The following is a 27686-nucleotide window of genomic DNA, read 5'->3' on the forward strand; positions in this document are numbered from 1 at the left end:
CCTGAGAAAGGATAAAATACTGTTAAACCTGTGTTATTTGATTTTTGTTTTCCAAACCTGTGTTATAGTTAGAAACAAGACAGATAAAATCAATCCTTTAAAAAAAGAAATTTTTAGGTTTTTTTTTATAATGGTTTTTGTAAAAACAAGCCTGCTATAAATTAAAACAATAATGGGATAGTGATGATAAATTTTGACTATATTGTAATTGAAAACAATATGATCATATTATCTTTTTTGCTTTAGCTTTTTTTGAGAAAAATTTAAGACTGAAGAGAAGTACAAGAATAAAAAAGGGCTCTCCTATGTCTTCTGTCATTTAACACTGTTAAAATTTTGTCAAGTACATGTAATCATCTTAAAATTAAAGAATGGAAACATACACAAAGTTGATGTCCTGTTCGGCACCTGCCATCCCCCCTAGGCAATCACTGTCATGAGTTTGGGGGTCTGTCCTTCTAATCTTTTTTAAAGATTTTATTTATTTATTTATTTATTTATTTGAAGAGGGGAGTGGCCGAGGGAGAGGGAAAAAAACTCAAGCGAACTGTGCACCGAGCGTGGAGCCTGATGCAGGGCTCAGTCTCACAGCCCTGCGATCATGACCTGAGCCGAAATCAAGAGTCAGACGCTTAACCAACAGAGCTACCCAGGTGCCCTTGTCCTTCTAATCTTTTTAAAAAAGTACTTTTATATACATCTCCACATACACCTACAATCTATATATATTTAAATATATTTTTTAAGATTTTATTTTTAAGTAAGGTCTACACCCATCATGGAACTTGAACTTAGAACCCTGAGATTGAGAGTTGCATGCTCCACTGACTGAGCCAGCCAGGAGCCCCTACAACCAATATTTGGTAGAGATAACAATAAGGAACAAAATAATAATGATCGTAATAGCAGTTTACATTTATTGAGTGTGTACTATGTTCCAGGCAATGATTCTAAGAACTCTGTATGTGTTATCTCATTTAACCCCCATGATAACCATAGAGGGTTCTCTTTATTGTCCTGTAATTTATAGATAAGCACTTTGAGCCGTGGAGAAATTGAGGAACTTGGCCTTGTTCAATAGACCGTAAGTGATACAGCCTAGATTCAAACCTAGCCAGTCTGGCAGACTTTGGTGCTTTTACTTTTTTTATTTTATTTTTTTATCTTTAAGTAATCTCTACACCCACCGCGAGGCTTGAACTTAGACCCCTGAGATCGAGAGTTGTATACTCTACCTGCTGATCAGGCAGGTACCCCTGGTGCTTTTACTTTTAATTTATGCAGTATAACTCCTCTAGTGTTGTTTTTTGGTGTTCCTTCAACACTAAATCTTGTTTTGACAATTAGAAGATTTTATTAGTTTTGTTGAATTGCATGTGTTAACTTTTTTATGGTATAAATTTTATAATTTGGCATCATCTGAATATACCACATTTTAGTTATCTCTTCCCTATTGATGAATGTTTAGGTTTTTCCCTATCATAAGGAGAATGTAATGAAAATCCTTAAACATGTGTCCTTGTAGATTAACACCTTTATTATATGCTAACATTCATCCTGTACTTACTTTTCATATGTGCTTGGATCTCCTTCTGGATGCTCAGTTCTCTTAATATTTTCTGATGTGATACTGATGTGTCAGAACCACATTTGGTTATTGTAGCATTATAATTTTTAATATCTGGTAAGCCAGGACCTTTCTCAGTTTCCAGTTTTTTTCAGAGATCTTTCTTTCTCTCTTTCTTTCCTTTTTTGCAATTCCTATGTATTTACTTTTACAGATAACTTTAAACACTTTATCAAGTTTTAGGAAAGTCCAGGGTGATTTTGGTTGATACTGAATTAATTTTATACATTAACTGAAGGAGAATTGACCACCTAAAATGTAGATTCTTCTTTTTTTTTTTTTTAAAGATTTTATTTATTTATTTGACAGAGACAGAGACAGCCAGCGAGAGAGGGAACACAAGCAGGGGGAGTGGGAGAGGAAGAAGCAGGCTCATAGCGGAGGAGCCTGATGTGGGGCTTGATCTCATCACGCCGGGATCACGCCCTGAGCCGAAGGCAGACGCTTAACTGCTGTGCTACCCAGGCGCCCCAAATGTAGATTCTTCTTAATAAGAGCATTGCTTAAGCTATACATTTATTTAAAGAATCTCTTTTGTTCTGCAGTAGAATTTTATCTATTTTATTAATAAAATTTTTGCAGCTGTTTAATTTATTACGAGGTATTTTATATTATTTGTTACAACTCTACAGTTTTTTTCTCATTATATATTACATAATTCCTGGTTATGTAGTTATTTAAAGATACTTTTGACTTTTTTTGTCTTGTAACTTTTTAATAGAATTTAGTCACATTTATAGTGGTGTATGTTTATAAAAGATATTTAAGACTGGTTGGTAATTTAGGCTTAACTTGGGTTTTCTTTTAAAATTGAGAATAGGGAACTAATCATGAGTTAACAAAGAATATTTTCTGGTTGGGGGTGCCTGAATGGCTCAGTTAGTTAAATGCCTGACTCTTGATTTTGGCTCAGGTCATGATCTTGGGATTGTGGGACTGAGCCCCACCTCAGGCTCTGTGCTGAGCAGGGAACCTGCTTAAGGTCTCTCTCCTTTTGCCCCCCTCACCCCTCCTTGCACGTGCTCTCTCGCTCTCTTGCTCTCAAAAAGGAAAAAGAAAGAAAGGATATCTGGGTATGTTGACTGTAAAATCAGACGGTACACTGACGTCAATTCCATAAATAGCAAATATGAATGCAACTTATTTAAGCCTATTGGTTTATATTTTTAAAGAATACCCTTGTTTCTTTAAAATTAAGTACTATAAATGGTTCTTTAAAGTCTATTGTGGAAATAATATACCTAGTCCAACTTCTTGAGGACTAAGGGTTGAATTTATGTAACCATCCAATTTAGAGTTTGATTTAGAGTTAAAATCAAATTGAATTACAGAAAAGTTACAGTCGCAGGTAGCATGATCAGTTCCTCAGATAATACAACTTCCAAACCTCTCATCATCCAGATTACCCTCATTTTTGCTTTCACTTACATATACCTTTCTTTTAAGGAAGCACAAAATTTGAAAGGTTGCCCAAATTCTGAGTCATAGTTTGTATTGCACTGAATGATGTAGCTTTGGCATTTGATATTATGAAGTCACTTACACTGCAAATATGTTCTTCATTCTGGGTCAAGGTGAGGCAAAAGGGGAAGAAGGAGATTCTCAGGTAGTCTTGAGTTCTGAAGCATCCAGATGAAAGTGCATGGTGCAGTGTGCGCTGCTGCTCAGCACGGTCCCGGAAGTCCTTATTGAGGGTCTCTGAGAGCACTGTGCTAGCTCTAGAACGAGTTGTTGACAGTTCTGCTTTAGTAGTTTTCTTTTCTCTTTGTCCAGTTCTGCCAAGATTGCAACTTCTGTTTTTGTTTTGAAAACCTTGTCCTGAAGGGTTTGCAGCCATCTTCCTATTTTCTGTTTCAACTGTGTTCAGGACAGTTGGTGAGCCGGGTCGTGAGAGTGTGGGACCACCCCACAGTTGGATCACAACTCTCCAAAGGGGATGTGACTGCTTAGAGCTAGATACTTTTGAGTTTTGATTTTTATTTATTCTGTAATCAACTACCTCACTGTGATAACGATTTCTAGAATACTGTACGATACTTATTTTTTTGTTCAATTGCATTATTGATAATAGCAGTGAAAGTGGGCACTTGTCTTATATTTGACTCTAGGAACCAGTGCTGCTAGTGTTTTTCTTCTGTTTTGTGATAAGAAATTTCTAATAATTTAAAAAAGGAAACCTTTATCCTTGCCTTATTACTAGATTTTTATTGGAAATTGATGTTGCATTGTGTCAGCTGCTTTTTTAACATCTCACAATATAACATGGATTTTGTTAATGTTAATAGATTTGCTCTGTTGCTCCATCATTATATTCCTCAAATAAGCCCACTCAACATGTCATGTGTTAGCCTTTTAATATACCGTTCCACTTTGCTTGCTAATATTTTAGTTGTGGATTTTTACAAATACTTTTTACAGGGCAGTATTGTAATTGTATTTTTTGTGCTTTCTTGAGTTTTGGTATTACTCTATTGACTACTTAAGAAGAGCTGAGACTTTTTCCTCAATGCCCTGAGACATTTAAAGTAGTTTAGGAATTGTCTGTTTCCTGAAGGCATAAAAAGATTTCTCTTAAAACATTCAGAGCTTGATTTTTGTTGTTAGTTTCTTTGAACCTCATTACTGATTTATTTCACTAGTATCCTAACTGTGTTATTCCAGCTCTCTAATTCGTTGTAAATTATAGACAGTTGGTTTTCTTCAAATGCATCCTTCATTGAGGACTTACGAAATATTAGACACTGTGCTAGGTGCATTGTATGATTTTTATCTTCCAAATTATCGGTTTTGACTCATTGTAGATTATAGAACTAAAAGGAAAGTCATTGGCTCATTAAATTTTTTCTCACATTCTGAACTTGGGTTTTTTCTTACGATTTTATATGAACATATTTATGTTTTCTAGTCATTCTGATTCATTTCTATTCTTTAAATACTCTTTAATATTCTTTAAATATTCTTTAAATACTTTCTTTCCTTTGAATTCACAATTTGATGAACCTGGAATGGCATCTTGTAATTTTTTTTGACCCCTCAGTGTCATTCTTGATGTATATTTGTTAGTATATTTCTTGTATATTTGATTGTGCACTGCTGATTCTGCCTTCTTTTGGTAACATATCCAAGTTCATTTTGGCGAAGCGCACTTCCTGCCGTACTTGTTTTCTTTTTAAAAATAATTTATTGAGTCAAAATTCAAATAACACGTAATTAACCATTTTGAAGTGAGTAATTAATTCGGTTGTACTTAGTGCATTCACAGTACTGTGCAACCACCATCTCTGTCTGGTTCCAAAACCTTTTCATTACTCTAAAGTAAAACCTCTCCTACTGTCAGTATTAAGCAGTTTCTCCCTATCTCCCACTAGCCCCTGACAACTACTAACTTTTTTTTTTGTCTCTATGCATTTGCCAGTCCTGAACATTTCATGTAAATAAAATCCTACAATGTGTGACCTTTTATGTCTGGCTTCTTCACTTAGCATGTATACAAGGCTCTGTCATGTTATTGCATGTATTAGTACCTCATTCCTTTTTATGGCTAAATAATGTTCCATTGTATAGATAACAGTACATTTTGTTTATTCATCTGTTGATGAATTTGATGATGGCATTGGGTTGTTTTTACTTTTCAGTTATTATGAGTAATACTGTTATTGAATGCTCCTGTACACGTTTTCCTATGAACATATATTTTCAGTTCTCTTGGGTATAGACATAGGACTGGAATTGCTAGGTCATATGGTAACTTTATGTTTAACGTTTTGAGGAACAGGCAAACTTCCATAGCCGTCTTTCCATTCATATTTATAATACTGAGTATCTTATGTTTTATCTTTTTCTTTCCTTGATTAGGAATGGTTGATTAGGTTAGCTGATCATTTTTTTCCCCCACTAAGAATCACCTCTGAAATTCAGATATCAATCCTATTGGTTTTTTGTCTTATTCATCAGTTATTATTATATTTATTATTCACTTTTTAAGCTTATTTTTTTCTAATACTGAATTGAATTATTCATTTCAGTCTTATGTACAAATGAAGTATTTTAAATCTTTGTATTTTGCTTTGGGTCAACTTTGGCTACATTTTGTTGATACATAATGATTTATATACTTTTCTAGAAATTGTGAAATCCTTTTTTTCTTCCCCTTTTTGTTTAAAAAACTGTAGAAGAGCATTTCTAAAAATTTGGCTTTTTCTTTGTTTTGGGTTTCTTTATTTAAAAATGGATTTTTTTTATTTGCTTTGGTAACAAATGCACATATATGAAATTCAGAAGGTTATGCAGTGAAAAGTAAATATCTTTCCTACTCCTATCTCCCAGTAACCCAGGTCCCCTCCCCTCAGAGGCAACTAATATTTTTAGTTTTTTGTGTGTGCTCTTCCAGAGTTTTATGCATTTATGAACATACATGCATATTTAAATCTTTTTTAATGTAAATATTACTATATATGAATTATACTATACATGAGTACATTTTTTTTTCACTTAATGTATCTTGGAGATAGTTCCATATTGTTCTGTAAATACTTTTTGGTTTTACTGCTTTATCGTTAGAAATATGGTCCAAGTTATACCTAAATTTTGGAATTATTTCTTGAAATGTAGTTGGTTTTTAAAGATTTTCTACTGGTACTAGTAAGATATTTTAGAATATCCATAAATTTTTAGTGGTTTGGAGTACATAGATGATTTTAGGACGTCTGTGAAACCTTTGGAATTTTGCTCATATTTTTATGAGTATGTGCATAAGAATTTTATTCTTGGGGAGTCAGAATCCACAGCTTTCATTAGATTCTCATAGGGATTCATGGTCTGACAATAGATTCAGAACTAATGTGGTTTTGTGTAGAATTCAATTTTTCCTTCTCACTGTTAGGGAAGAAATTTGTGGAGATAGTTACTCAGCTGCCATTGTCCTCAGCTGTCTTGGAAGTCCTGGATTACCTAATAAATGGTGGTGACATAACTAGCCATACGCCTGGAAACAATAAACATGAAACAAGTTTTACATGTAGAACTTATTACAATTCCAAATGAATATAGAATTTATTTAAATTCCATGTGGATTAAAGACTTGTGTTAAAAAAAAAAAAAACTACCAACAGAATACCTCAAGAAAGTCCCAAGTGAATACCTGTATTATCTAGAATTCATGTGTAATCTGGGTATGAGTGCGTGGGGGTGCTCTTTTAATCAAGAATGCAAAGCAGAAGCTATGAGAGAGATGTGTGTGTATGCAAAAGATAGACTTAAAGAAATATTTGCAGTGTTGAGGGCAATGATAAAATACAGAAACCTTTTAAAAGTTGACAAGAAAGCTAACCTGATAGAAAAGTACATGACTAGAAGGTCATGAACAGGTGTTTCCCAGAAGAGTATATCCAAATGATCGATAAACATAAAATGTTCAGATTTATTAGTAATCGGGGAAATTGAAATTAGAGCAACAACATATGCCTTTACATCTATCAAACTAGCAAAATTAAAAAGACAAAATTACCTATGGGTTGCATGGATGGAGGTAAATAAGGTACTTGAATATCCTCTGCACAATGTGGTTTTTTTGTTTTTGTTTTTGTTTTTGTTTTTTTTAAACAGTGTGGGACTTGAACTCACAACCCCGAGGTCAAGACTTGAGCTGATATCAAGAGTTGGACACTTAACTAAGTGAACCACCCAGGTGCCCCTCCTCTGCACAATGTTTAATAAATAATTAATAAATAAAGTGGGAGGAGGCTTATGTTTTGTTTTCCCCTTCTCAAGTACATACTTTCTAAGTATCTAATGAAGATAATTAAGCATAGTAATCAATCTTGAGAAGGGAAGTGTCATCAGATTTTATATTTAGAATTTAATGGGGCATACTGAGAAATAGGAAACTCCTTTTAAATAGTCTGGGATCACTATCACTTGAACTCTTTCTTGAAGATTACCTATATCATGGCAATAAAATGCCCTTCAGTATTTGAGGATGTTTTTCTAGTACCAGCTGTTACGACTTCCATTCTGTGGACTTAGTCCCCACCTCCCCTGCAATAATTTATGATGAAAATTTCAAATATATGGGCAAGTTGAAAGATTTTTAAGTGAAGACACACATACTCACCACTGAGATTCTACCATTAATCTTTTAATATTTTTGTTTTATCGCATACCTACTCATATATATGGATGTGTATAAAGATATATTACACATCAGTGCATCTTATTTTTTGATGCATTTCAAAATAAATTATAGTTATCAGTGTACTTCCCCCCCAAATATACTTCAGTGTGCATGTCAACTAGAGTTCAGTATTTATTGAGGTAAAATTCACATTCAGTGAAATGTAAAAATCTTAAATGTGTGTTTACTGAGTTTTGATAAGTGCATGTGCCTGGGTAATTCAATATTATCACCACCTCAGGGAGTTCCTTCATGTTCCTTCCCAGTTTATTTATGCTCTCACCTTCTAGGGGCAACCATATTTTTATTTAAGTCTTTTTACAGGCCTGTGTTTTCTTTTGGGTAAACCCGTAGGGAAAAAATTGCTGGGTCATTGAGTAGAGATTAGTTTTAGTTCTATAAGAAAGTATCAGTGCTTGTTCCCTTTCACACTCCTGCAAATGATTTGTGAGAGTTTTGGTTGTTCTACATCCTTGCTAACATTTGGTATTGTCAGTCTTAAACAAATTTTAGCCGTGCTCCTGGATGGGTAATAGTATCTCTTTGTGGTTTTAATATGCATTTTCTGATGAATAATGATGTCGAGCGCTTTTCTTGTGCTTATTGGCCATTCATATATCTTTGGTGAGTTTTGTTCAGTCTTTTGACCATTTTAAAAATTAAATTGTTTTTTTTATTATTGAGTTGTAGGCGTTCTTTATGTACCTTGGATGCCAGTCCTTTGTGGGATATACATTTTGTGAATATTTTATCCCATACGACTTAGTTTTTAAGTACTTTAAAAAAAAAACACCAATACGGAATACTCACTACATGTTGGAATACACCAGTTAACAAAATATACAAAAACATTTCTGCTCTTCTGGAGTCATTGTGGTTCCTCCATACAGCCAGAGAGACTGGTAGGAAGGCTCCTTAAGTGAGCCAAGAGGTGATGGCTTGAGGGGTAGGGTTTTAGCAATGAAGGGAGTGAGAACTGTTTGGATTCTGGATATATTTGAAAGTAGTGCTGACTAATTTGGAGTGTAAGAGGAAGCAATGAGTGGTGACTCCAGGGTTTTTGGCCAAAGGAGCTAGAAGGATAGAGTTGTCATTTATTGAGATGAGGAAGTCTACAGGAGGATCAGGTTTGGGTGGGAATGGTGGTGGTGGTGGATTAGGAATTCAGTTTTGAGTATGTTGAGATGCTTATTCGCTATCTATATGGTGAGGTCAAGTGCGCAATTGTATATGTGAGTTTGGAGTTCAGGGAAGAGGTCTGGGTTGGAGATACGAATTTGGGGGAGGTGATCAGCATGTAAAACCCACTGTTACACTGACAGTGGGACCAGAAACTGAAGAGAAAAGGTACTCAAATCACTAATTTTTAAAATAAACTTTATTTTGGGATAATTTTAGATTTACACAAAAGTTGCAAAGATTATGTAGAGTTCTCTTATGTGTCCTTCTCCCATTTTCCATTAATATTAGCATCTTATAACTGTAGTACATTTATGAAAGCCAAAATACTAATACTGGTACATTTCTGTTAACTGCAGTTCAGACTTTGTTTCACCGGTTTGAAATCGCTGATTGTAAATAAAAGATGGAAGTTAGAAACATGTTATGAGTCATTTGTGTAAGTTTTTGACTGCTTTTTCATCTCCCTTTATAGAACTAATGGCTGAAGAGTAAACCACCATGGCAACTATGGTTCCACCAGTGAAACTGAAATGGCTTGAACACCTCAACAGCTCCTGGATTACAGAGGATAGTGAATCTATTGCTACAAGAGAAGGAGTTGCCGTTCTGTATTCTAAACTGGTCAGCAATAAAGAAGTAGTACCTTTGCCCCAACAAGTTTTGTGCCTCAAAGGACCACAGTTGCCAGACTTTGAACGTGAGTCTCTTTCAAGTGATGAGCAGGACCACTACTTGGATGCCCTTCTTAGCAGCCAGCTAGCGCTAGCGAAGATGGTGTGTTCAGATTCCCCGTTTGCTGGCGCTCTTCGGAAACGCCTGCTTGTACTCCAGCGTGTCTTTTATGCACTTTCTAATAAATACCATGACAAAGGCAAAGTGAAGCAGCAGCAGCATTCTCCGGAGAGCAGCTCTGGTTCAGCAGATGTCCATTCTGTTAGTGAACGTCCCCGGTCAAGCACTGATGCACTTATAGAAATGGGTGTTCGAACTGGTCTAAGTTTATTATTTGCACTTCTGAGACAAAGTTGGATGATGCCTGTGTCAGGACCTGGTCTTAGTCTTTGCAACGACGTTATTCATACTGCAATTGAAGTTGTCAGCTCTTTGCCACCATTATCTTTAGCAAATGAAAGCAAGATTCCTCCGATGGGTTTGGACTGCTTATCACAAGTGACAACATTTCTTAAAGGAGTAACTATTCCCAATTCTGGGGCAGACACTTTAGGTCGTAGATTAGCTTCTGAGTTGCTACTTGGTTTAGCAGCTCAGCGAGGCTCTTTGCGGTATCTTCTTGAATGGATAGAAATGGCTTTGGGGGCTTCAGCAGTTGTAAATTCCATGGAGAAAAGCAAACTACTATCAAGCCAGGAAGGAATGATCAGCTTTGACTGCTTTATGACCATATTAATGCAGATGAGGCGTTCTTTGGTATGTACTATGAATCTGTCTTTAATTTAATGTGTAATAAGCTGTCTCATTCCTCTTTTGACGTCTTTCATTTACTGCTCTCCAATACCAGGAGTTAGGGAGGAAGAGAGTTAACCTTTGTTGAGTGCCTGCTACCAACCAGGTGCTTTATATGCACTGTCTGATTCAATTATCATGTTAATATGTGAGTAGATATTATTTATCCTTATCTTAAGGATGAAGAAACTGGTAGTTATCCTAAATTTACACATCTATTTGGCAAAAGAACTGGAAGTAAAACATATACTAATTAAGCACTTATGGGGCAGATGCTGTGTTAACTAATTCTTATAACCCCAAATCTGTCTGCAGAGCTCATGTTTTTTCTGACTACTGCAGGTGGCTTCTACTGTATTTGTGTTAAATTGATTTATTTTTTCCCATGAAGACCTACCTTAAAGTAGATATAATAAAGTAGTAAAATATAATAAGTTTATATTGTTCGATTCCTAGTTTTCTCTCCATTTGCCTCTTTCATTCCGGGACAAGTACATCTAGTCAGGAGGGGCCTCCCTCCATAGCCTCTGTGGTTATATCCTATAATATAGCTTCTTATTGTGATGAGGGTACCCCAGAAAACTAGATTGCTTTCCACAGAATTCTGGGTCTATTCTGGGGAAGAATCTTGTATGTTTGATTTAGTTTGGCTCTCCTTAAAGTCACCATAGGCCTTATTAGATTGAATTTAATTAAATCTCAGATTGGCTTTAGGGGAAAGGAATGGTTATTAATTGAATTTTATGTTTATTATTCCTTCTTGCACAGTAAGTGATAGAGTCTGATGCTCTTGGTCTCCAGAACCCACGTTTCTTATACTTTACAGTGTTGTCTGAGAATTCAGAAAATAGGTATATATCCTCTCCTAGTACCCTGGACTCCAACCTGACCTGATCTTCCCTGCCTTAAGTTTCTCTACCCTTGAACAACTGGGACAAAAGTTACCCCCAGGCTAGAAGTTAAAGGGAGAGACACATAACCATCAACTGACTACCTGACGTGAAGCCTAACAAAAATGAGTTCATAGTTTTTATTTACTTATGTGATTCTTAACCTTCACTAACGATACACATGTAGTATGTGTGTTTGAATGGTAGTTCACAAAATACTCCTTAACTTGTATTTAAATAAAGAGAAGGGAAATAATGTCAATGTATATCTCTGAATTCTAAAAGAATATACAACAATAAAAACACCATTGGCTTTTGATGCCAGTAGGTGTTTATTTAGCACTGTGTGCCAGATACTGTTAGCCACTGAGTTTAAAAGGTAAATGAGGTGGCTCAGTCAGTTGAGCATCTTCCTTCAGCTCAGGTTGTGATCCCAGGGTCCTGGGATTGAGCCCCCGAACCAGGCTCCCTCGTCAGCTGGGAGCCTGCTTCTCCCTCTCCTTCAGGCCTGCTGCTCTCCCTGCATGTGCGCTCTCTGTCAAATAAATAAATAAAATCTAAAAAAAAAAAAAAAAAAGGTAAATGGGCTTTGTAGCATCCATGCCTTCTGCCAGCTCACAGTTTAAGGAAAGACAGATGCACAAACATTTCAAATTAATGATAATGGGCTGTAGTAGAGGTCTGCACTGGGAAGAGGTGATGGGACACAGGAGGAGACCTGGAGGGAAGGGGCAGAAAATGCCTTGTGGAGGAAGGATCCCTGAGCTTAGTTGAAAAGTAGGAAGAGTTTGCATATAAACATGAAGTGTGTGAGTATGGGGAGCTGGAGAAGTTTTCAGATGAGAGGACCAGAGTTCACAAAGTGACCAAGGTGTAAGAGAGCAAGCCCCTGGGTGGATGGGGTGGAATGGGACGAGGTGAAGCTCCCAAGTAGGCAGGGCCTTGTATCTTGTGCTATGGGGTGTTGTAGGCAGTGGGGAGTCATTGAAGCAATTTTAATAGAGTAAAACCAGATAGCAAGAATATGTGGAAATGTTCCCCATCCAGTCTTATGTCCTTGTTCAGAACATCTTAAAAAGACAAATGTGACAAAAATAAAAGGAATAACCTTATTTTTGATGGTAGGTGCTTAAAAGAGGGAGGTAATTAAATGAAGACCTGTGAAACCATGAATTTTTGTTATTTTAATTTCCACATATCTCTAGACCATTGAAATTCCTATGTTAACAGTGTATAAAGTTACACATTTAATGTACTATATTTTCCAAAATTTAGTTTCTTTAAAAATACCTAGGTATAGTATTGTTTTCTTATTTACATTAAGAATTCTGTACAGAATGGGTTTTAGAGATATCTTTAATCCTTACTGATTGCAGCTGGAGTAGTCTCACCCTTAACTGCGTTATCCTCCCCCAATATCCTTGGCTATGTTGCAAGACCCCCACTAGAAGCCTGAAACTGCAGATAGTACCAAACCTTATATGTACTATGGTTTTTCCTATACGTACGTACCTATGATAAACTTTAATATATAAATTAGGCACAGTAAGAGATTAATAACAATAATAGAATAGAGCAATTATAACAATATACTGTAATACAGGCTGTGTAAATGTGGTTTCTCTTTCAAAATATCTTAGTACTGCACTCACCCTTCTTGTAATGATGTGAGATGATAAAATGCTGATGAGATGAAGATAACGTGAGGTGAATGAGTAGGCGTTGTGACCTAGCGTTAAGCTACTATTGACCTGACTATATGTCAGGAAGAGGAGCACCTGCTTCTGGATTGCTGCTGACCTCGAGTAGCTAAACCAGACAAAGTGAAACTGTAGATTTGGGGGGTGGGGAGTATGTATTGACTGTATTGGGAAGAACAGAAATCAGTGACAGTGTTTGAAGGATGTTTTATGTTTGGTATTTTTAAATTTAGCAAATATTTATTAAAGATTTCTTGTATTTTCTTTCTCCGTACACGTGATGCAAATTAATAATTACTGCTACCAGTTTTGAGTTCCTACTGTATATTAGAAGCTGTGCTAAGCATGTTTTGTACATAACTCTAATCTTCCCAACAGCCCTAAGTAATATTGGCATTATTCCTGTCTAAGGATAAGGAGACTTATCCTTCATTCACACATCCAGTAAGTGGTGGAGCCTGGATTTAAACCCAGATCTGTTCCTGAAAACTTCATGCAGTTTTCAACATTTTCCTCCATAGTGTAGGAAGGCATGAAAAAGGGAATTCTGATGGCTCTGGTACCAGCTCCTAGAAGGGCGTAGCAGGCTGTTGTTCCACCTCTGCTTTTGATTTAGTGATCACTAGAGGTGGCCTTTAAATAATGGAGCCACAGATTACAATTGTTTTTCTCTGAAGTACTGCACAGCTAATTATGGAATTTGTAGAGTCTGTGCCCCTGAGTATTTGCTGGTATGGCAACCCCTTGTATGTCTAGTACTGGTAATTTTGAACACTCAGCTTCTGGTATGACTCCAGACCTACAAATGGCTCTCTATAGCCTTAACTACCCAAAAAGTGAGCCTCAGATAGCAGCATTGGCATATCCTGGGAGCTTGTTAGAAATGCAAAACCTTAGGCCCCATCTATATTTACTGAATTGGAATCTAATCTGTATTTTAACACAGTCTCTAGATGATTTATGTCCACATTAAAATTTGAGAAGCACCACCTTAAACAAATAAAAAGAAAAATTGATTTGGCAGCAGCTGGTTAGTACCTGATAAACTAGCCATAAATAGCCAACATATTCATTTGTTTCATTTCTTAGGAGTCTTGTTAATTAAAATAGTTTAAATTGATAAAATCATATAGAGTTAGATGGGATCTTATAGGATCTAGGCCACCCTCCCTACCATAGTAGAAGATAACATATTTCTAGAACATAAATTTTTTTTTATTTTTTTTAAATTTTTTTTTAAAGATTTTATTTATTTATTCGACAGAGAGAGAGACAGCCAGCGAGAGAGGGAACACAAGCAGGGGGAGTGGGAGAGGAAAAAGCAGGCTCCTAGCAGAGGAGCCTGATGTGGGCCTCGATCCCAGAACGCCGGGATCACGCCCTGAGCCGAAGGCAGACGCTTAACCGCTGCGCCGCCCGGGCGCCCCAGAACATAAATTTTTATTTATAAATTATATATCTATAATATTTATAGAATATAGATATTTTTACAGTATACTAGCCATTGAAAAGTGCTACTGATGAAAATTTCACAATTACAGGATTGTTAAATCAGAGAAGGAACTTGACATTTGTGATCTAAAGATTTAAGGATTTGGGAATTTGAAGGAGCAGTGAGATCAAGTTCACTTTCTGGTTTGTCATTTGTCAATGACAGAGTGATTTGTGGTCACAGTCCTTGGGCCCTACTCTGGAGAGTCCCAGAGAGGTGCTATGATTCCTCAGCTGTGATAGGAAAAAGATGCTTTGTTACTAGTGTTGTCAGGTAGCTACATGAACTGATTTGTGGGACTTTAGTTTTGCTGAAACTAAGAAGGGAGGAAGGGATTTTCTGCTGCTCTGGTCAAGGTCATCTCTCAAGCTGGCTATGTTCTGCTTGCCTCTATCCTCAGAGACAGGTGGGCAAGGCAGCCCTCAGGAGAGTAGAATATTTCCCGGGCCTCTTTTACTGGATATTGGCCACCCAAAGAATATGTAATTGGCAAAATTATGCCTCCTTGTTTGTTTCTAGGTCAAGCCCTATGGCTATTCAATAAATAATCATTGAGGGATTGACAATTTACTGTTTCACTCTATATCTCCGTCTTTTGTAACACTTCTCTGTAAGAGTTGGTTTCTTGACCTAATGTTAGGATTTGATCTTAGTGTGCATAATCATATATCATACATATACATGTATATATCAGGTATTTCTGCAGAATATTTAAGTGATTTTAGTAACATGTCTCTCTCCTTCTGAAACTGTAGGGTTCATCTGCTGATCGGAGTCAGTGGAGGGAACCAACCAGAACATCTGATGGCTTGTGCTCACTCTATGAGGCAGCTTTATGCCTCTTTGAAGAGGTATGTAATAATAATAATTAAAAATTACTTTGTCTTAAAATGCTAACTTGTATTTATTCCTTAAAAATAATTATTCAGTGTTTGGAAAGGATGCAGAAGAAAGTAGCATCAGTGGTTGTCCCTGGAAGTGGAGCTAGGGTGTCTGGCATCAGGAATGGGAAGGAAACGTCCTGTTCAATGTATACCCTTTTATTCATTTTGAACTTTGCATTGCATACAGGTAACTAAAAATTTTTAAATAAAAACAGATACAGAAACAGATACAGATACAAAAACAGATACAAACAAACAAACGTCAAGCTTAACAAATTATTATAAAATAAATATCCTTCTAATCTGTACCCAGGTAAAGAAATAAAACTACCAACCACTCTAACTGGCTCTTTTATGTCCTGGTCTTAACCCCTGCCCTCCTCCCCTAAGCAACCACTATCCTGACTTTTAGAGTAATCACTTCCTTTCATTTCTTCATCGTTTTGTCACTCAGGTGTGTATCCCTAGATACTATAATGCGTTTTTGCCTTTTTTTTTTTTTTAAAGGTGTCTTTTAAATCTCTTAATCTATAGGTTCCCCTCCATTTTTTTCTTTTCCTTCAGTGTTTTTGGTCAGGAACCTGGGCTTTTTGCTGATTGATTACTCGTAAGGCAGTTCACTATGTCCTATTTATTTCCTGCAAATTGGCAGGTAGATCTAGGGGCTTGACCTGAGGATTGGTGGGTCCTAGGTTTGATCCCTTTGGCAAGACTATATATGGTGTTGTGATCTTTCATCAGTTTCCTTCTAGTTGTCTCTCTTGTGATATTAGCAACTCTTGATGCTTAATGACTACATTTATTAATTCATTGGTTGTTAGTTGCAAAATGGTGGTATTTTAATCATATCATTCCTCTTTCATTTATTCATTGGAATGTTGTTATAAGGATGATTCCCTTATCAGCTATTTGGTTACTCTGATTCAGTTCATATAAGAAAGGCTTGAATAAATGCTTGATTATGTCCATCCAATTTTAAAAAATTTTAACACTGATTTTATATACTAGTGTTCATTTTAATGAATTGGTCTGTCTTCTTCCAAAGTGGACCAGTTGATTTCATTTGAAAAATATCATTATGAACCTATAGACAGACTTAAACCTGTCTGAGTTTTTAACCCATTAAATTATTATCTGTAGTGGAGTTCATATTGTTTCATCTTTGGCCAATAGTCTTTCAGAGTAGTAGTCTCTTCAGGGTGGTTCCTAAGTTCTTTTTTTTTTTTTTTTTAATGTATTTATTTGAGAGAGAGAGAGTGCAAGCCGGGGGAGGGGCAGAGGAAGAAGAGAAAGAGAATATCAAGCAGACTCCCTGCTGAGTGCAGAGCTCCACTTGAGTGGAAACCAAAACCAAGGGTCAGAGGCTCAACCAACTGAGCCACCCAGGTGCCCCCTAAGTTCTTTTGATATAGGCCTAATAATCTTTCATAGCTTTCTTGCTCTCTGACACATCAAATTATTCCAGACTCATCTGTCTGCATCTGCTTGTATTTCGTAGTTATTGGAGGTACCTTTGTCACCTTTTTCACCTAGTTTTGTTGTGAATGTTAAGTGTGGACTTGAAGTTTGGCCTTGTAGTTGTTCTGTGTAGTGAATCAGAGTGTTTAGAAAACTGCATCACTGCTGCTCTCTTCCTAGATTTCTACCCTGCCCCCGCCCCAGTTTTTAAACACATGTTTCTAAGCCCTATAACTAATTTTTTTTCTCTCTTGCTCTTTTTTGGGGGATGTGGGGCGGATGAGGAGAGCTGTGATTTATCATATAAAACTTATTGTAGTAATAAATCTTTAGATTAAAAAATTCTAACACTCTTGGCCCCACTACCCTCCTTTTGTTGCCAGCAAAATTTCAGATTAGGGACTGGCAGCCTTCACTTATGCATATTTTGTATGTCCTCACAACTGTCCTCATGTTCACTGGAAAATGTTTAACACACATGTCATTCTATTGTTTTGGATACTATTTAATGATTCTGACTAAAATTATTCTGTCCCCTTCAATTTAATGGGCTTTTGAAGATTGACTTTTTGAAGGTTTTCCTTCTATTGTTTTGTTTGAGCAAAAAAACACTACAAGACAGACAAAAGAATTAACAACAGCTGCAGTCAGAGTTAATATTTTTTTTTAAGTAATCTCTACACCCAACATGGGGCTCTAACTCACGACCCCAAGATCCAGAGTCGCATGCTCTATCGACTGAGCCAGCCAGGTGCCCCCAGAGTTAATATTTTTATTGTATAGAATTCATATAAGCCAATTAAAAATCCATTAAGCACTAATAAATAAATGGGCAGAAGTTAGTGGTAAACAAATAAATGGAAAAACTTTTGTTCTGTTGATAATAACAAATATCAAGTTAAAAGAACATCCTCTTTTATCCCTCTTAAGTTTGCAAAAAATAAAAACAATGCTTATTATTAGTATGGATACAGTGCGACTGGTACTTTCACGTAGACGTATTCCTTGATTAGGGCCACTGGGATGGCCATGCTGGGTCCTATCCTTTTGGCAGGGTTGTGGGGAGCGGCAGGTGGAGAAGTGTGGATTTTTAAAAAAGCATTGTGAATGCAAGACACTTTACCACTATATTCAACACAGATGATAAGTAAGTGATGATTTTTATTTTCTGTATACATAAATATACTGCTGGTGATGTGTAGTAGCACCACTTTGGAAAGCAGTTTGTAATAGTGTGTCTCAAGAATCATAAGGTTATTGTCCTTTTGGGATATAGTAGCCCCATTTCTGAGCTTCTCTACTTAAGAAGTAATGAAAAATGTCGTAACAACAATGACTTATATAACAAAAAGAATCTAAATGTCCTATTTAAAAGAAAAGGTTTAAGTAAATTGGATTTTTTACATTAGGTGGAAAATTATCAGTTCATTCATGAAGATTAGGTAGCCATGGAAAATTTTGCATGACTTCTGTTTCATCACTTTTATATATCCACTGGGATAACTATGTTAAAGAACGGGAATATGTAAAATTCTGGAAGAATGTACATAAAAAAGATAACGTTCATTGTATTAAGGTGATAGGATTATCAATGTGTTTTTGTTTTTTGTTTTTTTAAAGTAAGCTTTAAGTAAGCTTGAACTCACACAACCCTGAGATCAAGAGTTGCATGCTCTACTGACTGAGCCACCGAGGCTCCCCTTCTACTTTTTTTTTTCCTCTGTCATGCTGTGTGTGTAATAATTATTAGTTAAAAAAGTCTTGATTGTGTGTCTCCTCCACCCCATTTTTGCCACCTTTATTAGTTAGTATCTTTTGCAGGAGTAAGTAGTCTAGCCATCTGTATTTAAAATTAGATGTATTGTTCTTAGGTTATTTGAGCAGTTGAGAATTTTAGAAGTAAAGAAAATAAACAGTAATTTCAGACAGCACTTATAAAAATGTCTCCATTAAGAACGTCTTGCCTATTTATTTCATGTTTTTAATATTACTAGGTTTGCAGAATGGCATCTGATTACTCAAGAACGTGTGCTAGCCCAGACAGCATTCAGACTGGTGACGCTCCCATCGTCTCAGAAACCTGTGAGGTTTATGTCTGGGGGAGCAACAGCAGCCATCAGTTGGTGGAAGGCACACAGGAGAAAATACTACAGCCCAAATTGGCTCCCAGTTTCTCTGACGCTCAGACTGTGAGTTCTCTGCATGTCTTACAAATTGGTAGATGACAGGGTTTGCTGGAAGTAGTGTTAAGAGATTTTTTTTTTAAGTGAGTGAAGAGTCTTGTTTCTTATCTGTATTGTTTCTATATACCATGCTGTATCACTTTTTTCATTTTAATAAAAAAAAACCATTTTTAGTCCATTTCCCTAATATGGTTTCCAAGTTTTAAAAAATTAAACTAGGAGCTGGATTTTTGAAAAGAATTATGAATGACAAGAGACTTACCATTATATTTCAATGCAGATGGTGAACAGGACTAAGTAAAAGCTGGAATTTTCCTTTTGCCACATTGGGATTTTATTTTCTTATTATGATCTTTTTTTTTTTTTTTTTTTTTTTACATTTGTAGCTACGTCTTAGCCAAGCTAGAACTTTCTATTTTATTATTATTTTCATTAAAACTTAGGTTTTTTTCGAATGAGTGTAAAATATGTTTTATATGGTCCTTGCCATAATGGACTCTAGGGAATTTACAGGATAATTTTATTTCTTGCCCTTCATGCACCAATTATAAGATGAGGCTAGAACATTTTACTTTGTTGCTTTATTGAATCATGACTGCGTAGATATCCTGAAGAGAGAAAATATTCATTAATTTGAGCTCAACAATAAAGTCAACATGAAAAGTCCATTAATAGTTTTCTTAATTTTCTGTTTAATCTCTCTGGAGATTTGCACCATATTCTGCTTTTAAAGACTTCCTTTGAACCTCTTTGTTAAAACTAGCGTTAAATATTATGCTTTGATTCTCACAGAAGCATTTTATTTTACTCTTCTGTTTGTTTGCTTATAGATTGAAGCTGGACAATACTGCACTTTTGTAATTTCTACGGATGGCTCTGTCAGAGCTTGCGGTAAAGGCAGCTATGGGAGACTGGGCCTTGGAGATTCTAATAATCAGTCCACTTTAAAAAAGCTAACATTTGAACCTCACAGGTCCATTAAAAAGGTTTCGTCTTCTAAAGGATCTGATGGTCACACCTTAGCTTTTACAACAGAAGGAGAAGTCTTCAGTTGGGGAGATGGTGATTATGGGAAACTGGGACATGGAAATAGTTCAACACAGAAATATCCCAAGCTTATTCAGGGCCCTCTGCAGGGAAAGGTATGTGCTTTCTTTTTGTATTTAAAATAATTAGATGTGCTGTGCTGTAAGTGATGATATCTTTCAGATTTTGATGTGTTCTTTCCAAAGTCCTCCCCCAAATCCTTTTTATCTTTTGTATATTTGCTTTATGGTTTACAAAACACTTTCACATATATTACTTAATTTTAATTCTTATAGCAACTTTGATAAGGTAGTTATTATTCTCATTTCACATGAGGAAACTGAGAATCATCCATTTCACAAATACTTGTTCAGTGTCTTCTGAGTGCCAGGCAGTGTTTTAGGCATTGGACATATAGTAGTGAACAAAACAGACAAGATCGTTTGTTTCATGGAGCTTTTAATCTGTGGATAGAGATAGTAAATAAGTAAGCACATAAAATAATTTCAAATAATAATAAAGAAAAAAATTGAGTATTGTAGTAGATACTAACTTGGGTGGGGTGTGATATTAGTTAATGAGGTCATCAGGTTGGAGGAGGTGGCATTTTAATAGAAATGAGGCATTTAGAGTGGTTAACTCACTTGCCTAAGGTCACACACAAATAATTAGCACCATTAGAAACTGAACCTAGATCTCCTCTTCTAATTTCTATTTTACCTTTCTTTAAAGAAGTGAATTTATTTTCCTGAGCTTGTAATTATATGCAATTATACAGATTCCTCTATTTTAAGATTACATTCTTGCCACAAAAGTTTTCTTTATATAAGATCCTTTTAAAGTTTAAATTTTTATATTATACCAGAATTGCAAGTGGGACACTTTTCCTTCATGGGAGGTTGTCTGACAAGATTGGCTATCATATGAATTTTACTTTATTATAACTTATGGTATTTTAACTTAGATATCAACCCCAAAGCAGTGAATTTTGGAATGTTCACTTGACAACATCATGGGATACTTGATAAGATGCTGAATGTAGGGCTCTAAGGAAATTTTCAGATAAATACTATTTGTAGTTGTATTTTTCTAGTCTTTCTAGCACCTTCTTCTTTAATTCCAATTCTTTGAACATTTTTTTACTTATATTCCTTTTAGTGTCCTATTTTTAATGGAAACACTGCCAATTACATGTAACTTAGTATGAATGTCATAAAGGAAAAATGTTCCAAAAAGTAAATTAATAATTTACAGATAAAAATTTCAGAAGTTTTTAGCATATTATCTAGAATGTATTAGGTGCTCAGTGTTTCCTTTTTAAAGATTTTATTTATTTGAGAGGGAAAGAGAGAGAGGGATTGTGCATGAGTATGGGGGAGGGGCAGAGGGAAAAGCAGACTCCCTGCTGAGCAGGGAGCCTGATGCAGGGCCAGATCTCAGGACCCTGAGATCACGACCTGAGCTGAAGGCAGACGCTTAATTGACTGAGCCACCCAGGTGCCTTGTAGTGCTCAGTATTTTTAATTGAATCTAAATTTTGAATTTTCTAAAGTGAGTTCTAATTTTTGAAGATTGAAAAGATGCAGAGTAATTAGCATTGATTTTTTTTTTCTGTTAAGTCCCTATTATGATCAGTGGTAAAATCTGAGTCATTTCCCAATTATGTTGCTGTATACTTTTATTTCCCTGATTCTACTCATCAACTGTATAGCCAATTGAGGGTAAAGAGATACTGCTAAGAGTTTAAATAATGTAAGCTTACATACTGCTTAGATCTTTTTTTTTTATTTTAATGTTTTTTTATTATATTATGTTAGTCACCATACAGTACATCCTGGTTTCTGATGTAAAGTTCGATGATTTATTAGTTGCGTATAACACCCAGTGCACCATGCAATACGTGCCCTCCTTACTGCCCATCACCAGCCTATCCCATCCCCCCCCCCCAAAGCCCTCAGTTTGTTTCTCATAGTCCATAGACTATGCTTAGATCTTTCTGCATTGGTAATAGTCACTATGTTTTTGAGAGTTATCCCTATTATGTAATGAGTTTTTCTTGGTTAGCCAGGATTGTAGGTTTTATGTTAACATTATATCTAAAATTTTTTCATTATTCTATTAGTGTTTAGCCCGTGCCAACTCTTTGAGTAAAGACTTGATTTGTGATACAGTATTCTTGCAGGTGACTAGATTGGTGTATTCAGGGCTCCTGCTACCTTCGCAGTGCCTTTGCGCAAATTAAGGAAAGTTATCTTCTCCGGGTGGAAGCCAGGTTTCGTGGCCTGGCAAACAGAGCAGAGGCTGTATTTCAGCACTTTCATGAGCCCAGGCACCCTTGTTCTGGGCACAGCCTCTACAACTGTACATGGCAACTTCTGGATAAGTTGTGAATGTCAGTGTCTCTGAAGTCTCTGTGCATAAGACCAAATACGAGCTGTCTGTTTTAGCACATTCATGTTCTTCATCTTGGTGTGCTTTGTGTGCAATGCAGGTAGTTGTTTGTGTGTCTGCCGGGTACAGACATAGTGCTGCTGTCACAGAGGATGGTGAATTATACACGTGGGGTGAAGGAGACTTTGGAAGACTAGGTAAGCTTTTTTAAAATTGAAGTTACTCTCACAGAAGAATAGAAATGATGGTTACTGAGAAGCAGTGAGACTAGATTTAATAGGCCAAAAAACCTGTTATTTATTTTGTTAGTTTTAGCCCAGAGGAAGACAGTTTTATACAGTGAATACCTGAATTCTAGTGCTGAAATTTAAGCTGTAATTAAATCTAGCAAGTATTTACTGAGTACCTATTATGAGCAGACACCGAAGGATTTCAGGGACAAGAAAGATACCATCCTGGTCCTGAAGTGTGTGTGAAAACAAGTTGACATGACTATGATACTAGATAGCATTAGACAAGTGCTGGGAGAGGAGCATATATAGAATATTCTAATGATTGACTGAAGGGACCGTGTGTCTCAGTTTGAGAGCAGCCCAGAAGATTGGATGAGAAGATAGATACTGGAAATGCTTCTTTCTCTCATATTTAATTGCGCTTTGAAAATACCTCATTTCTGTCATTAACTTAAAATTTTATTCTACCTGTGAAGAAATGGCCTAAAGAAAAGGAGTTAACAGCATTATTCTTTGTTGTGTGTGTTTCATCCAAGGTCACGGAGATAGTAACAGCCGTAACATTCCAACATTAGTAAAAGACATTAGCAATGTAGGAGAGGTTTCTTGTGGCAGTTCACACACCATTGCTTTGTCTAAAGATGGGAGAACTGTATGGTCTTTTGGAGGAGGAGACAATGGTATGTAAAAAATTATTTATTGATAGCTTTGGACTTGTTTTCTTGAGATTTAAAAAAATGTTTTTTCCTGTCGTACATGCCTATTGTAGGAAGCTCTCTAAAGATGAGTAGAAATTTTAGAAATTTAAGTGAACTGTTTCAACAAATGTTGCTGTAGCCATTGTTAAAACTTACATAGATGGACCTCTAAATATATATGTATTTATATAAACATGTACAAATATTCCCACATAGATGTCTTTTTTGAAAACCAAAGCAGACATATATATATCCTAGATATTTTATAACCTGCTGGTTTTTATCTGACAGTATTTTTTGAATATCTTTCTATGGCTCTTCATTTTTCTAAATAGCTCAATATATTCCTTTATGTGATTTTAATATGACTTTTAAAAAATCAGTTTATTATTGAGTATCTAGATGGTTTCCAAATATTTTTCTGTATCAAAAACTACACAATGAATGACTAAATCTTTGTCCTCTTATTCACAACTACCAGCAGTGTGAGATTGCTTATTTTCCCATGTCTTTCAACAACAAACAGTGGGTATTAAAATTAAGATTACTTTAAAAATAATTTCAATAGTGAAAATGGTATCATTTAATTAATAGTTCCTGATTCTTAGTGAGGTTGAATTTATTGTTGGCCATTTGTTTTTCTTTTTTAGTGATTTGCCATGTTTTCTATTTCAGTAGCCATTGGCTCTGTTCAAAAATTAAAAATAATTAGATACATACAAACTCCTTGTGTATAAATCAGCAAATTAGAAGTTAGAAATATGACCATTAAAAGTAGAGAAAGAAAAATAATTTCCCATATCTTTCTTAAAGTGGTTTTAATTGCTTGAAATTAAGATTCAGAAGGCTGTTGGTTGGTTGTTTCTTTCTTGTAAGAAAAACATTCATTTGTTCACCTCCTCTGCTGTCAGAAACAGAGTTTTGCACATCTGTCAGCTTAGTGATAGAAAGATGAGTGATATTTATCAACATACTTTGGTAAAGAATAGAGGTTCTTTAAAACAAATAAATTGTTTAACTTGAATGTGCTTTTTTTGGTAGGCAAACTTGGCCATGGAGATACTAACAGAGTGTATAAACCTAAAGTTGTGGAAGCTTTACAAGGAATGTTCATTCGCAAAGTTTGTGCTGGGAGCCAGTCTTCACTTGCTTTAACATCAACAGGGCAGGTAGGAATAAGGGATGAGCATAAAAGGATTAAATTATTTCAGGGGAGTAGGTGACTAAAAAGTAACAATCATAATTAAACCTTAAAGTTAAAAAAATGCATTTTACTTTTTAAGATTTATTTATTTGAGAGAGAGAGCGTGGGGGTGGGGCAGAGACAGAGAGAGAGACAGAGAGAGAGACAGTCTTAAGCTGACTCCGTGCTGAGTGCGGAGCCCCATGAGGGGCTTGATCTCAGGACATCGGGATGACGACCTGAGCTGAAACCAGGAGTCAGACACTTAACTGATAGAGCCACCCAGGTGCCCCTTAAAAAAATAACATTTTAAAGGCAGTCTACTGAAATGAAATATTTTCTCCTGTTTGAAGAGGTAGAGTATTTGCAAAGGAACCAGATTTTCTCACCTGGCCTGTGTAACCCAGATAAACCCATCCTCAGCCCCATTCTTTGTATTAAGAGGTTTTATAAAACCTTTTTGGCACTCAGCATCCCTTAAATTTTTTCCTAAAAATTATGGATAGTGGGAGAAAGTGTGAATAGATCTTGTTAAAACCAGTGATAAGAACTAAGAAGGCAAGAAGGTGATCAAAAGAGAGGGTAAGGAGAAATTTCCATATGGAAAATGATCTGAGAGGGATAGGTGTTTCTAAGAAAGGCTTAGTCAGGCTTAGGATAGTCCCTTTGTAAACTTTTGAACTTCTGTATGCATGTTTTGACTTTTCTCTGGTTTTTGTTGGTGATGGAGAGGATCCAGGTATGGTGATAGACCAATAATAATTTTTTTCTTACATCCATCAGCAACCAAAAAGTGAGCTGACCACTCATTTTCTCACATGTAGGAATCCATTATGTGTCAGATAGTGGTATAAAAATGTTTTCTGACTAATTCATAAGGCAGATGAACAGCAAAGTTGAAATTAGCATTTAGTGTCGTCATTTTGGAGAGACTAGAATGCCTTGTGTCTTAAAAAATTGAACTCAAACTATTCATTACCCTGTATTTCATTAATTGGTCATTTGGTACAATGCTGGATGCTGCCTTAAAACCTGGAACTTCTCTTTTACATCTTTCTCACTTTCTCACTGGGTTCTGTGGTGAGAATCTATGAATTGAAGCCAGAAGATGTTCACTTGTTTAATGTATAGCCATAGGCAAGTCGCAGACCTCCCTTGATCATCATGTGGTCCTTTCGTATGAGAGGGGTAATGATTTCTGCTTTGCTTACAAATGATCATAAAAGGTAACTACATGAATTGAAAGTTTCTATAAATTACCAAGTACTATTCAGCTATTGGTTGATACTGATGATAATACATTTATTACATTGAATTTCTTTCTTTCTTTTTTTTTTTAAAGATTTTATTTATTTATTCGACAGAGATAGAGACAGCCAGTGAGAGAGGGAACACAAGCAGGGGGAGTGGGAGAGGAAGAAGCAGGCTCATAGCGGAGGAGCCTGATGTGGGGCTCGATCCCATAGCGCCGGGATCACGCCCTGAGCCGAAGGCAAACGCTTAACCGCTGTGCCACCCAGGCGCCCCTATTACATTGAATTTCAAAGGAACTTGTGAGTTAGTTGCTATATAGAACAGTTGTATCATGAGTATGCTAAGTTATGTGAAATCAAATATATATACTTAGGAAAAAATAAAGTGAGAGAGAAATACTTTTAAATGACAAGGGTAGTTCTGTTTACTATTAGACTTGCTGAGCATGAGATGATCAACATCTGTTTTTTCCTCAGTCCTCTCAGGCCTCTTCACAGCTGACTTCCCATCATATTAAATGTGATTCTTATGTTGAAAAATACAGTATGTGTATCTTATACAAGGTCCCTAAATACAAGCCAAGTATTTCTTCATCTGGTGTTCAGCCAGAGGAACACTGCAAGAGCAAACTCTAGCTATGTGGCTCTCACTGAGTGACAGTACTGTATTGTACTCGATGAGTGATTTAGATTTTGAATGACTTTGACTATGTATTTTTTCACCTTCCTTGTCTTTAGAAGTTAACCCCTCCTAACATATAGCTTTACGGTACTGGGATTTTGTTCTTTCTGTTTTGTCTCAAGTAGTTCTCTAGCAACTGGTACAAGTATTTGCTGCTCTTTTTTTTGTTGTTGTTTAAGAGGTTTAACATCTCAGTAGTCTTTACTGAAAGAATTACAAGACAAAAAAAATTCCCAAACCCAGTGGCATAAGGATAAGGGTCTATATGATATTACCAGAACCCACCGAAGGAAAAAGAAAGTCACTCAGTTTGCTAATTTTTTTGATTTGGGGCTGCCAAACTGACAGTCATTCCCCCTTTTATCTTCTTCTTCAACTCACCTTTCCCCTAAGCTTCTTAAATCAGTCAGTGGCTGTTGTAGTATTAATTAGCCAAAAATAAAGACGTTCAGAGAGCTTTGTTGACTGCTGCTTTACATGGCCCTCTTTGTAAGTGATCATTAAAATTATTATAACAATGAGGTGATGTGATTTTTAACTAATCATAAACATCAGTTTTGTGACTTATGTAATTAATTTTATATGTTCACACCTTGGTCTAATCAACCAAGAAATATTTGTTGAGACCTTCTCATATGAAAGAGAAGTTGTAAGATGGCTACAGTATTTCTAAGCTGCTAAGATCCTTCTAAGATCCTTCCATTTTTTTCTATGACCAGTTATTTTTTCAGTTCAACTGCTTGTCTCCCTGTATAGTGAACATTTAGAGACAGCAAAATAAATAACTATGAAAACCTTTAACAGTCAAAACAGTAAATACTATTTTTAACAACAGAAAGTTATTATTATTTTTTTTCAAGATTTCATTTATTTGAGAGCGAGAGAGCGCACAAGCAGGGGAGGGCAGAGGTAGAAGCAGATTCCCTGCTGAGCAGGGAGCCTGATGCGGGTTTGATCCCAGGACCCTGGGATCATGATCTGAGCTGAAGGCAAATGCCTAACTGATGGAGCCACCCAGGCACCCCAAAAGTTACTTAGTATCAAGCCACACTCTTACTTATTTTTTTAGCTTATTTTAAAAAAAGATTTTATTTAGGTATTTATTGAGGGAGAGAGCGCATGTGAGTTGGTGGGCAGGGGGGATGCAGAGGGAGAGGGAAAGAGAGAA

General features: G+C 36.0%; 1 protein-coding gene across 1 annotated transcript in view; it reads left to right on the forward strand.

Moving 5' to 3' along the window:
* The window catches only part of HERC1 (HECT and RLD domain containing E3 ubiquitin protein ligase family member 1), a 166055-nt gene that overhangs the window by 17494 nt on the left and 120875 nt on the right, over window positions 1-27686 (forward strand). The window contains exons 2-8 of the mRNA XM_040643136.1: window positions 9454-10409; window positions 15283-15378; window positions 18864-19058; window positions 19883-20194; window positions 22570-22666; window positions 23239-23382; window positions 24442-24569. Of these exons, the coding sequence (XP_040499070.1) occupies window positions 9480-10409; window positions 15283-15378; window positions 18864-19058; window positions 19883-20194; window positions 22570-22666; window positions 23239-23382; window positions 24442-24569 (1902 nt within the window). The 5' untranslated portion in view covers window positions 9454-9479. The remainder of the gene's footprint in view (window positions 1-9453; window positions 10410-15282; window positions 15379-18863; window positions 19059-19882; window positions 20195-22569; window positions 22667-23238; window positions 23383-24441; window positions 24570-27686) is intronic.

This window comes from Ursus maritimus, unplaced genomic scaffold (genome assembly GCF_017311325.1).
Source record: "Ursus maritimus isolate PB19 unplaced genomic scaffold, ASM1731132v1 scaffold_27, whole genome shotgun sequence".
Taxonomy (NCBI): domain Eukaryota; kingdom Metazoa; phylum Chordata; class Mammalia; order Carnivora; family Ursidae; genus Ursus; species Ursus maritimus.